The following is a 12,631-nucleotide window of genomic DNA, read 5'->3' as shown; positions in this document are numbered from 1 at the left end:
ATTATTGTGTAGCCTTGGTGGAGGTCTGCAAGTTTTAGACACAGAAACAAAACCTCTTCTCCTAGTTCACGTCAGTAGTTGGGCAGTGGCATTTTGAACTAGCTGGTGAGTGAGTCTTTTGAGACCTGCTGAAGCAGCCTGCTAAAAGAGTTACAATAATCCAGTCTAAAGGTTACAAAAGCATGGACTCGTGTAAGGCATTGCTAATACAATCAGTAATATTATACCATTTACAAAAGTCCTGCCTTCTCCTAGGTCTAGCAGCATTCAGCCTTGGATTTCTGCAGACCTTGTATTGGTTTTACAACTATAGGCAGTTTTGCACTTAAACAACAATAATCAACTATTTTTCTCATCTGCTAGATGAATTATTGTAACATTGTCAAGTTGCGTTGGTTTCTCTGTCTCGAGAGAAGCTTCCCCTTCATTAATCAAATCATCAACAAGAACAACTGTAAACGCAAGTTGACCGTAACAGCAGATGCAACAAAAGATAATAAAATATTGACTGCAAGATCATTTAACAGTTCAAGAGCCAGATATGTTCCACAGGACTTCCTGCATCTACTCAATGTGAAAAAAAGAAACTGCAAGGCAAGTGAGTGAGGAAGAAAAGAAAAAAAAAAAAGAAAAAAAGAAGTTTGATTTTAGATGATTAATGCCACAGTTACTGACTCACCGGATGCTCTTTTCTTGGTTATCATTAGAGCTGCTGCGGTGAATTATCAACACACAATACGTAACTATGGATTCGCTGCTTCAATGGCAGAGGAGGACAAACACGCCTCATTGTGAGTGGACCGGGCCCCAAAATTCATTTATTGGGATTATGTATACACAGCTGGGCTCCGGCATGGCTCAAGTCATCAGTGTAGTATATCATCAGTCAGATAAATCTCCCACAAGTCCATTAGTCGGGCATGAAGCCCCCCCCCCCCCAACTCCAAACGATTCCTCCTCTGTGTTATTCAAAACTAAGAGCCCCCCCCATTTTAAAATTCCAATAAAGCGCCTACCATTCTCTTAAAAACAGCCAACTTCCTCCCCAACATCCACACATTCTCCCGGCCAAGAACCCCCACCCCATCCACCTTTCCCTGTTAAAGCCATACTCCTCTTCATTCCCACAGGAAGCAGGAGAGGAAGGCCAAGGGAGGGAGTGGGCGGCCAGCACGCTTCTGCTAACTCACTCCTCAACACCCCCCCTTCAAAAAAATAAAAACAATTTTAAAAACTCCCTTAAACTGTCACAGAGACGTGAGCAGGGAAGGAAGAACAACCACCACAGGCAAAAACGGGACACGTATATTTCGCGCACACAATTCCGGCAGCTGTGATTTGGGAATCCCCTGTTGGTTTGCTTCAAGCATTCCTGGTCTGAGGCCCAGGTTGGAGCAGATCAACACAACGGGTGGGACAGATAACTCCTCACAAAAAGAGATAATCAGCCTTTTCGACTTAAGAGCTTTCTTATTTTTAGAGCGAGCGCTGACGGGCTCATTTCTGCCGACAGCTCCGTCGGTGCTTCGGCGACTCATCCTCATCACGAGAGATCCCATAAAAGGAATATTCCACAAAAAGCCCCCGGGAAGGTTGGACAGAGCGAGCTTTACTCAGCCCTTACTCACCATCTCAACCTCTGCTTTACGCATCAGCGGGCCGTTAAATCCCCTGATGCTTCGTTGCTTTCGGGTGAATGGCTCTAAACACCCGAGGAGCGTGCATCTTTTTTGCCCCCCCCCAACATAGCTTTTGTTCTCACCAAAGGTGTGACTGATTTCATTTGCAGGAGCAATCAAAGGAGAGACTTTCTCGCAAGCGCCCTCCTCATGACACATCGAACTGATATGTTTGATATGCAGCAGCATGCCACTGCCAAGGCTCAGGGGGCCCCCTCTCTGTTCAATAAGTATTTTCCACCAGGGCCGTGTGAAGAACAGCAACGCCGGATGGACAATCAAAGCTGGGAGGAGTTGAAGTCAAGCAATGATAGTCATTATTGCTTATTGCCGTAACAAAAAATAGAATCTATTCTCGGTCACCATTGTTGTTGCTTTTGGTAGAAACTTCCCCAATATACTATGGCCAATGCATGCCACAGCTCCTTTCCCCAAGTGTTCCGAGCGGCGGGGGGTGTTATCCTCCCCCTGACGCGTCAAAACAAAAGCACATCACGGTTGACATAGCCCAGCAAAATAACACGGAAGCTTGTTTAAGACGACTGAGGAGGGAGGTTGTTTCAAGGCCGCTCCCTCATACGGGAACACACAGAGGGTCTTTTGCTCTGCTACTTCATATCAGTCATCACGGCTACCAGACGTTTGTTTTTCCCTTATTTGTGAAGGTACTGAACTTAAGTGATCAAGTTGGAGTGGCGAAGTTTGAAAACACCCATTGAAAACATTGCGTTGACCCTTCTAAACCGATTCAGCATCTTTTGTTATGGTCATTATTATATTACCATACTGTCCAACGGTACGATTCTCACCAGAGATGTATGACCCTTCTTTGCAGGGCTTGGCTCTACTCTACATTGAAACTTTTTCCAGATACAAAGAGGTACTCTTTCTAGTACCTCATGAGCTGGGATTTTAATCACGCCGACACAAAAACTGCTGCTAGCCACACACGCTAATGTTAGCTTACCCTGCTAGGCCTTAGCTTAGCTCAGTTTATAATCATGCCACATTCCCCGCTTTGCTGCAGCGGTTCATTTTGCTGCTGCCCTTATTATAAAATTAGTCTCCAACAGCCACATGGCAAGTAAATACAGGACACCCTAAATCTCCTTAACACAGTGTACTTATAGAATAGATTAGCCTTGACAACATAGCCTCATTTACGCAAAACAACAAATCAACTAGAGATAACATTGCTGTACCCGTTTTTTAGCCTCAACCTCGCTTTGCCGTTTAACATCCACAATAGTTCTATTTCTCCTCAAAAGTATTATCATGGCAGTTTGTTGCGCTTGTTCTGCGGTTGACATCTCGCTCATGGTTACATTACCAACTCCCCGTTTTGGTCGTAGCCAGGTCCCGGTGGTCATCCACTAGTATCTAAACCCTAGTTGGGAAGCAAAATAAAACGGTGTAGCCATGGAATGAAAGTTGCAAATAGGAGTTGATGTCTTTTTTACTACTTTGAACAAGCGCAAGAAAAGAGTTAGTTGGTTAATGTTTGCTTTTTTTTTTTTTTTTTTTTTTCCAAGATCTTTACAATAAAACATACATAGAGGAGTAGTGCATTGGTCACCTACAGGACTCGACTGCAACAGTATCGGACAGGATTGTTTTGCCTTGGCGGAGGTCTGTATTCAACCGAGCGGAATTCTAGCTGTTATCATGCACATAAAAAGTCAATAGCACACAGTTAGCATCTGACAATAAAAATCGTATCAAAGAATAAATTAACTAATTTATTGGGTTGTCCTCAGTTCTATTGACCCAATAACCCAATTAGATTTTTTTATCATTATTTTTTTTTAATCTCGTGGAAATTGTCCGGCTGCCGATTACTGATATTAATATTAAGCTCAGTACCTCACAAAGGGATTGATATATTAAAAAAAAAAAAAAAAAAAAAAAAAAATCTAATGAGCTCAGTGGGTGCTTGTTGATGTAGTGACTATACTCCAGGTCAAACGGCCTAATCCTTCCTGATTGGCACCACTCCAGTTATGCACTCTTGGGTATTTGTGCCACGGGGAACATTTTCTACCTTACCGCTAAGCGATTAACGTGAAGTGGTTTGTCGTGGTCATGAAAGGACGCAGAGTAGAGACATTGCTCATTCGTCAGAGTTTGCTTTAAGAGTCAAGCAGCTGTAAGACAAATGGAGTCCATGTGCATATTATGTCATGCGAGAGTTGGCTCAAGCTTATTTATGGAGCGAAACACTACAAGGACTATTTTTTTTTTTTTTTTTTTCCCCCCCTGCAGGTCTTTGAATTTAATCATGAAAGCATGTGGTAATGGAGATTTTGAACCACCAGGAAATTAATTTTGAGTGCAATGAAGCATTGGTGTTTTAGCCTACGGGGGAATTAAAAAAAGATACAAAATGATATCTTTAGAGCACAATAGACTTTAGCGCTGTGGGAATTTATAAATCTCTACAAATACGAAGGGACATTTTCCATCAGCTTGTCTTAAAATAGCAGGGAAGAAAATAAAAAAGAAAAAAAAACATTTCACAATGCTGATGAAACACCCAGGAGGTGATGTTGAGCTCTTAATGTGCTGGAACCACTGCGAGAGATGAGATGACATCTTGTTTTCTTCCCCCGCAACACCCAGTCAAATTATACCGCCACCAGCCCCCATCACTGTAATTCAGAACTCAAGAAATTATACTTTACAAGTGCATGACAAGATAATTTGTTGGTGTATTTTTGTATCACGTCGGATTAAGACTAAGCTTTAGGCGTAGACAGAACTACCCAATTAAGTATTTTTCAAAGCCCTTACAAGAACACAGGGGGTTATTGTCTTGCTCTGGTGGGTAACTTTGCTTTTATCAACGAGCCATAAGATAACCAACCACAGATAACCTGAATTATTATTGCTGACCACATCCAACACTTTATCATAACGTTTATGGCTCCCGTATCACGGGCTTATCAATGTGACGATGAGCTCAATAGGGTCTCCCCTGCTGGAAAGATTACACAGCTCCTCTTGCCTCGGCTCGCGTGGAATAGATGGCATCCACAGACATCAAGCCACGACTCCAAAGACCACGTTTTGAGATGTGGTGCAATAAAATGCATCAAGTCACTGGCCACAGCAGCATGATGATAGGACGTTAACAAGGCTTTCACCACCTGGTCCAGTCTTTCAATACACCAGAACTGTGGATATTTACGACCGGCCACAATGATATCTTTCCCCGTCTACAGGACCCGCTAATGCATGCCAGCATGCTAAACTGCAGAGAATTTTCTAAAGGTCAAACACAGTCCGGGATGCTGGTTAGCCACCGATTTGTTTGTGTTCCCATGGGAATGAATGGAAATAATCTGTTCCATGGTCAGCCTGTCTCTTGTACAGTTAACCTTTATTAACTGTACAAGAGACCATGATTAAAGTCTTAACTGCCATAACAAGCAAAAAATTAACCACCATTAAGACTAACACGTACAGTATACACAAAGCACTTAACTTCTAATGGACGAGACTTTTTAACATTTTAAATGTTCATAAAAGTGTAAAAACATAATATTGATCAAGCGTGTACAATGACGTTGGAATTTCTTAACACCATTTTTGGGCCAGGGCAAGGGAGATGGAATAAAAAAAAATTTGAATTGAGGTCCAGCGAGGTACACTGAGGATCACAATAGTGACGATTCACAGCTTTTCATGCATTGGCTGTTGAATGAAGCTCCAAAAAGGGGGAAAACGGTCTTTGGCGGCATGAAAGCTGTTGAGTCAACTGGGATGCCTTTCTCCTCAGTGTTGACACAGGGTTGTAAAGTCATGTCTACATGGCAAGTTAAGGTCACGCAGAAGACAGATAACTCTGTTAAAAAAGGCAACAAAGTCCTGAATAAACCCTTTGTCTGTCTTGAATTGGGGCTGGGGTGGGGGTGGGGGGGGAGCTCTGCAGGGACACGTTTTGTCTGCATATTGGAGGAATTTGAGGACATTTTTGCCTATTGACAACACCTCTTCATCACAATCCCAGTTTGAAGAATCAACACTTTGACTCGTTACATTGTCAATGCCAAGCCTTCTCAAAAGAAGTGACAGGATGTCGTCTGTACATTTAACCTGCTAATTTAGAGTTCTGTGAATGTACTTTTTTTTTTTTTTTTTAATTTAAAAAAAAAAAAAAAAAAAAAAAGAGAGTCTCAATTTAAAGCAGTCCCCAGAGGTCTTAATTAGATGTCTGTGACATTATTTTGTGAAAATACCCCAAGGATCAAGAATTGGAGCAGACTATTCACAACCTTATACAGCCCCCACTAAATTTCCCACTTGATGTGTGGGCAGGCACTCCAGAGACCTATCAACCTGTACACAGACAATTAAAAAGTTAGTTTTCTATAACAAGTCCCTTTAATCAATCACAAGTCAGAAAATATGCACCCATAGGTTTTTTTTGGGACTTATCCACAGTTTCAACAGAACTGCAAACAAGCACATCTTGACTGATATCCCAACACACCCTTTTAATGTACCATGTAATACTATAACAAAACAAATGGTGGTAAGGGGGGAGAAAACACTCTTTCAAAGCCAGTCTAGCGATTAAACCCAAGACAGGCCTGATCAGGCAGGGTATAATTAAGACAGCACTTTATGTGAACACATCCACCCTCGCCTTGATGAAATATTCACTTGCTGCAAAGTCAGGCTGAACCTGTCTATATTTACAAACGAGACGGTAAAAAAAAAAAAAGGGAAGAAAATGTGATTTAAAACGCTAGAGCAGAGCCGAGGCGTTTTAAACGCCCTCAAGGATGAAGCGTCAAGATGTAATTCGCATCCAGGAACACCGTTGACAAACGTGGGAATTCACGTAGAAACTTTAGATTCGTTAACAACGATATAAACCGTGAGTCAGACCGTTTCATTTACAAGCCTGTGGACCACACAGGAAGAGGCGAGAAGTTTCAGAGATCAGCTGCTCTGCCTTGAAAAAGCTTCTGAGATGTTTGGTGAGCCATTGTTCCCCTCGCTGCAGGAGATTCCTCTTCAGAACCAGCAGTTGTAAAGAGATACTATCACAGACCCTAAAGGGAAGTAGTCACACTAACAGTGGACCACAAATAGCTATTGTGGAACCTAGTTGTAGACCTTTGGGCTTCCATTGCTGACTTCAACTTTAAGTACCGAGGTTAAATTTGACATAGAGACTGACCATCTGAGCAGATTGTATTCAAGAAGTCGAGTATCTTAAAGTTGTAAAAGGGTAGGCAAAAATCCCCGTTCGGTACGTACCTTGGTTTTAAGGTCACAGCACAAACAGCTTGAATTTGAAACTCTGCATCACTAAGAGGAAGGTTTGTGGAGGACTTATTCTGCTTTTTGTTGCGCCACACTACACCTGATGAGATAGAATGAGAAACAGCATTTTTTTCTCCACCTTAAATCCCTTGCTTTCCACTGAGACCAATGCTGGGAATCATGGAAAGGCCATAAAATGGAGCAGGTGGCTTTGTTACTACCACGTATAAACAAAAGACACCAATCTGTTCAATGAGTAACCACTACTTACTCCATGTATACGCAAACTAAATAGTGTCTGTTTTTGTGTGTGTTTGCACTGCACGACAAGCAGATATGCTCAACCGTAACAGACTGGAAGTCCTTTATCTATGCAAATGACGCATTGTTATCTACTGTAGCTGTATTTCAGCAAATAGTTGCCATCTCTAAAATAGCCACAAGTGTCCCAATTGATCGAGACAAATAAACAGTTCCCTCAAACAGGAGGCTCACATTTCCCATCAGGACAAAAACAAAAACTAAATTGAGTGGACATAAAAGTCTACACGTGGATATAATTGTTCAAAGGTGCGCGTCAGGAGAAGGGTACAAAAGAATTTCCAGTACAAAAAATTTACCATGAACACAGTGAAGAGAGTCATCATCAAGTAGAGAAAATAACAGTGACTTTATCAAGAATTGGACAGCCCAAATTGGATTTTTTTTTTTTTTAAACGAGAAAAAAAATGGTCAAGGAGGCTGCCAAGAGGCTGACTGCAACATTGAAGGAGCTGCAGGAATTTCTGGCAAGTACTGGCTGTTTAGTACGTGACACAACAATCTCCCGTCTTCTTCATATCTCTGGGCTGTGGGATAATGTGGCAAAACTGAAGCCTTTTCCTACAAAGGAAAAAATAAATTTAAAAAAATGAAGAAAATGTGTTTTGATGACACCAAGGTTGAACTTTTGGGCCATAATTCCAAAAGATGCATTTGGTGCAAACATAACAGGAGCATCATGCTTTAGGGCTTTTTTCCTTCAGCTGTAACTGGGGCCTCATTCAAGGTGGAGGGAATTATAAACACTAACTTAAAAAAATATATGTATGACAGCATGATCACAAAACCTTCAGGCTTCTGATAGAAAGCAAAATAAATAAATAAATAATCAAGAAACGTCTTCTAGAACCGCTTAACTTGATTTGGGGTTAATGAGAAGTACTTTAAACGGTGGCAGGTGTGTGCTGACTCCAATTTAACATGAGTAATTTGTTCCACCCAGTCTTTCTCTGTTCTAGCTGTTTCACTTGCATTTTATTTTTAAAAACGTCAACTTTTACTGAGCACTTCCAAAAATACATTTGTTTAAATGAAGATGAAAAATGTCACTTCTTCACTTCCCTTGTGATGGGATACATAAGTGTGTTGGCTATCCGGCAGATACGCTACAAAAAGTACCCAAAGCTGCTCAGCACAGAGCCACCATTGTCCACGAGTGACACCGCAGTCCTTCACCTGAACTTGAGGCTCTTTAACGTTTCTGAACCTTCAGCGTTTTTGAAGCTGAGAGGGGGTGGCAGTGAGAAATGATCATCCAACGCCCGCTGGCTCAAAGCACAATGCCACATTTTCTACGTCTGTAGCATATGGGCGTCTGGCAAGTTCATCAGGAGAAGCGGCGGTGGCGCAGCGCAGACGGCAGCTTCTCCGATTACATGAGATCGCAACCTTTATTTAACGACAGACATCCATCTTTTTACCCCAGAGAGAGCGCTTTAATGATAAGCAAAGGCCAGGTTTTTCATCATGAAGAGATTTGTGAGTGACGAGGAATAGTTATTTTTTTGGGGGGTGGGGGTCTCTGAAGTGAACTGCCTGCGGGGTGAACTTTTGTCATGAAAGGTTTGCACTCAAATTCCAAAGGGATGGTGCTGAACTTCACCTTTTTCATCTTCTATCTTCAAATGTGAGAGATTTGGAGTACGCACAGGGAACCGAACGAAAAACCGAGCCCTGAGGCAAATAGCAGAATTTTACGTGTAACCGACATACACTATGGATGCCGCTAAGTGGCGGACAAATACTACTTTTGTCTAAATGAAGCTCCTCAACTCACGTCAACATAGATTCTTGGCACCAAAATGCCACAGATTGGTAGTCAACCACTATTTTCGTCGAAACTAATTCCTCAACTCATACCAACACAGTTACTTTGCACCAAGATGACGCAAGATGCTGCTGACAGGGGTTCACTTTGCTGCATTTTGTTAGTTTTGCTGGGGAATTATTAGAGTTTTGCATTTGGTAATTTATTGAGCTTCACCACCATGCTCCGCCCACACGCAAGGACAAAAACTAAAATTCTTCACAATTTTGCCTGGCCCATATGTCTAGTATTTCATGCATGGTTTGAACTTGGAAGCAATTGGGCAAAATCTGTTGGACAAGTTTTTTTGTTGAAGAACCCCTCGATTTGGGTGAAATGACCCTAAAATGGTGGCGCCCAAAACCAAGATGGCTGACAAATGAATGGCTCTGTTTTCCAGTCAGGGAAAAAAGGGTGATAATTATAATTATCGTTGTTCATCGATGCGGTTGTCAAAGAAATGAACTGCTGAAACCATTTGAACTCTGTCGCGAACCAAAACAGCAGCAACCCACTGAAGCACAAAAACGGTCTCTCGGAGGAATTCAAGCGTGGAGTCACACTGCAAACGAGTTCCCTGCTCAGAATCAAGGATGATTTTATTTTCTGTGGAGACAATAATTAACACGTTCATCACGCAATGTTGTGTGCAATCCATGTTGAGCAGATGGATTCAGGTTCAGAGACTTAAACGTTGTAAACGAGATTCTAATTATTATTATTTTTTTTTATAATTTAAACCTTTATGTGGCCAGGAAAACCTCATTGAGATTAAAAAAAAAATCTCTTGTACAAGATTGTCCTGGTAATGTGGAGACAATGATTAGCATTTTAGTAAACTGTAAACTGTGTGGTTGCGTCGCAATGTTGTGTAGCTGCGAGCTGTGAGACTTACTTGTTCCATGCAATCAGCCTCGTTTTTAGCCGATATCGTTTTGAACTCCATTTTCCACATAGTGATAATATACTTGATGATTATTCCAAAAAAAAAATGTCTGGAAAATTCAGAAAACATAAAAACAATGACAAATGTATCGATAATATGAGCAGGTTATCCTGTACTAAACTGATTAGGGGAGTCTCGCTTTGAGAGATTAAGGATTTAGCCGCCAATTTGGCCCGCAGATTACTTTCATCTTTGACAGATTATCCAGCCGATCACTCGGTCAGACTCTCAGCAGGTTCACCCTTGTGCCTGCGCTTTTCAGGGACCATAAAACGAAGCGTTTTTACAGTCATGGCTGCCGAGCCTCGCATGTCATCTGGGGAAATAACCGCTGCAGTTATAACCCGCGGTGAAGCGGCCGGGTCACTGTCAGGCTTACCGCAAATGATGGCGGTTCATATAAATGGGCACGTGTTCGCGAAAAGAGCCCGATGGGGTCCGAGGGCATCGATCTCGAATTTTTCCACCCCAAACTCATGCAAGAAAGCCTTTGCTGACCGTGCTTTGTCCACTGGAAAAAAGAAAAAGGCCTTTACCGAACTGTTCCCACAAAGTCTTCCTTCACGTTCAGCAGTAAGTGCAATTTGGATGCCAAAAATGTTTCAGTCTGACATCTTGTTGCAATAACATCTTTGGGGGAAAACCTTGACAAAGCACATTAAAACATCTGCTCAGTGCTAAAAATTGACCGCGAGCAAACACGAGGATTTCTTCGCAAATGAAAATTAGGCCCGATTGTGCTTCTCTGCGCACAAACATTGGAGTCCTTTGTGTTTAGAAGTGCAGATATATTTAGGAGCACTGTCCTTTTTGGTTACCGAGCACGTTGGATTTGTGTAGCGCACATGCAGAGAGAAGAACAAGAGCCAGATGATTCATACTAATAGGAACTTGTCATTAGGAAGTACGGTAACACTCCTGGTCACTTTCTCGACTGACATCTGGCATCTGAGTCACCCAATGAACATGAAGCTCTACTTTAAAACAAAAAATAAATAAAAAGGGGAGCAACTCATGATTCTAATCCGGTGAGAAATCATAATGGGGGAAAAAAAAAAAAATAAATACAGCTACAATATCATTTAAACCTTTTACGGTGCAAATTTCACACACTTATTTCATAAAAACCAGTACAAAAAGGAAAGCAATAATTACACTTTGAGTTCAAGTTCAAGCCCAGGTACAGTACAAAGCTCGGGGGGGAAAAAAAAAAAAAAAAAAAAAAGCAAATGTGTGGCTTTGTGATGAGACAATTTGCATTCAAATTGACTTTGTTGTCGTACTAGAGCGGCTCAAACTACCGGAGACAAATTCCTTGTGTGTGTGGTTTTTTTTTTTTTGGACATACTTGGCAAGTAAAGATGATTCTGATAAACTAAAAAAGAAAGAAGACAACTGAGTGGACATGTCGATCGTGACATCATGAGCACGCACGAGAAACTCTCAAGGACCCATGCCCGAAATTTGAAAAGGAAGTCGGCCATTTTGGTTTAAAGAGGCCATTTTTGGGTCCATTCCAGCGTTTGTACTTCGACAAACGTCTACAAGGAAATTCGCCCCAAAAATGTGCCCCCAGATGGAAGAAGCCATGGCAGACAGATGGGCGACGCCAACTTGTGACGCGTTCTTGCCTACGTCGTCTTACGCGTACAGGGCTTGGTGTCAAAGTTTGATCATTTCGAGGATTCGCCATGAAAGCGGCCCGGGCGCGTTCATGCGCTCTCAGCTTTAATTGCAGTTGTAACTGAACATGAAAATGTATCAGATGTTTTTTTTTGTTTTAAAAATATATATAATTGATCAATTCAATTGCTTGTAAAGAGAAACTTTTTTTTTTGGATAAAGCACCTGTAGGACTGTATTAGATTGGACAGGTGTATCTATAATGCAGTAGTAGGTCAGCATAAATATTAATTTATCCATCCTAATGTGTCAGGAAAGTAGGGTAAAAGGTGGATTAATTGGATGTGACAGCTTGAGTATTTTGCAATTTTATTTTATTTTTTGCATTCCCATTGCGTTTGCATTCAGACCAAGCAGGAAAACTGATTTAAAAGATAATCAAAGCAAAACAATACACAATTGCACAATCCTTCATGGCAGTTAGAAGGTTTATTTAAAAAAAAAAAAAAAAAAAAAAAAAAAAAAAAGAAGACTTGTGCCACATGTTAAACTGACACTGGACGCCAAAAACGACCCTTATTGAAGCAAGCTTTACCGGAACCGAGCTTCAGCCTCAGCAGCAGCAGCGAGACTGTGAGAAACTTTCCCCCCCCCCCCCATCGCCACAAACTTTCTCAGGCTGAGACTACTTCCCAGCCGTTCCTTCCCTCCTCCCCTCCTTCTTCCCCCCGCACAGGCATACCTTTCTTTTCGGCGGCCGCAAGCGAGGAGCAGAGCAGCGAGGTGACGGTGAGCCACTCCAGCAGGCGGCGAGCCATCGTCCTTTTCGCACCGCGGACGCCGCTACCGAGAAGCTGCCATTCCATGCTCCGGACACAAGTAGCTCCTCCGTGTCCGACGTACTTCTTTTGCTTTTCTCTGGTGGGAAGTGAGTCTCTCGGACAACTTTTTTTTTTTTTTTTTTTTTTTTTTTTTTGACAG

The 12,631-nt window shown here is 41.9% G+C and overlaps 1 protein-coding gene across 1 annotated transcript in view; it reads right to left on the bottom strand.

Annotated features, from left to right (window-relative positions):
- The window catches only part of egfra (epidermal growth factor receptor a (erythroblastic leukemia viral (v-erb-b) oncogene homolog, avian)), a 42,489-nt gene extending 29,904 nt beyond the window's left edge, over positions 1 to 12,585 (bottom strand). The window contains exon 1 of the mRNA XM_061693650.1: positions 12,393 to 12,585. Within this exon, the coding sequence (XP_061549634.1) occupies positions 12,393 to 12,516 (124 nt within the window). The 5' untranslated portion in view covers positions 12,517 to 12,585. The remainder of the gene's footprint in view (positions 1 to 12,392) is intronic.
- Between the last annotated feature and the right edge of the window lie 46 nt (positions 12,586 to 12,631).

Source organism: Phycodurus eques, chromosome 13 (genome assembly GCF_024500275.1).
Source record: "Phycodurus eques isolate BA_2022a chromosome 13, UOR_Pequ_1.1, whole genome shotgun sequence".
Lineage (NCBI taxonomy): Eukaryota > Metazoa > Chordata > Actinopteri > Syngnathiformes > Syngnathidae > Phycodurus > Phycodurus eques.
This window is presented reverse-complemented; position numbering and strand designations above follow the sequence as displayed.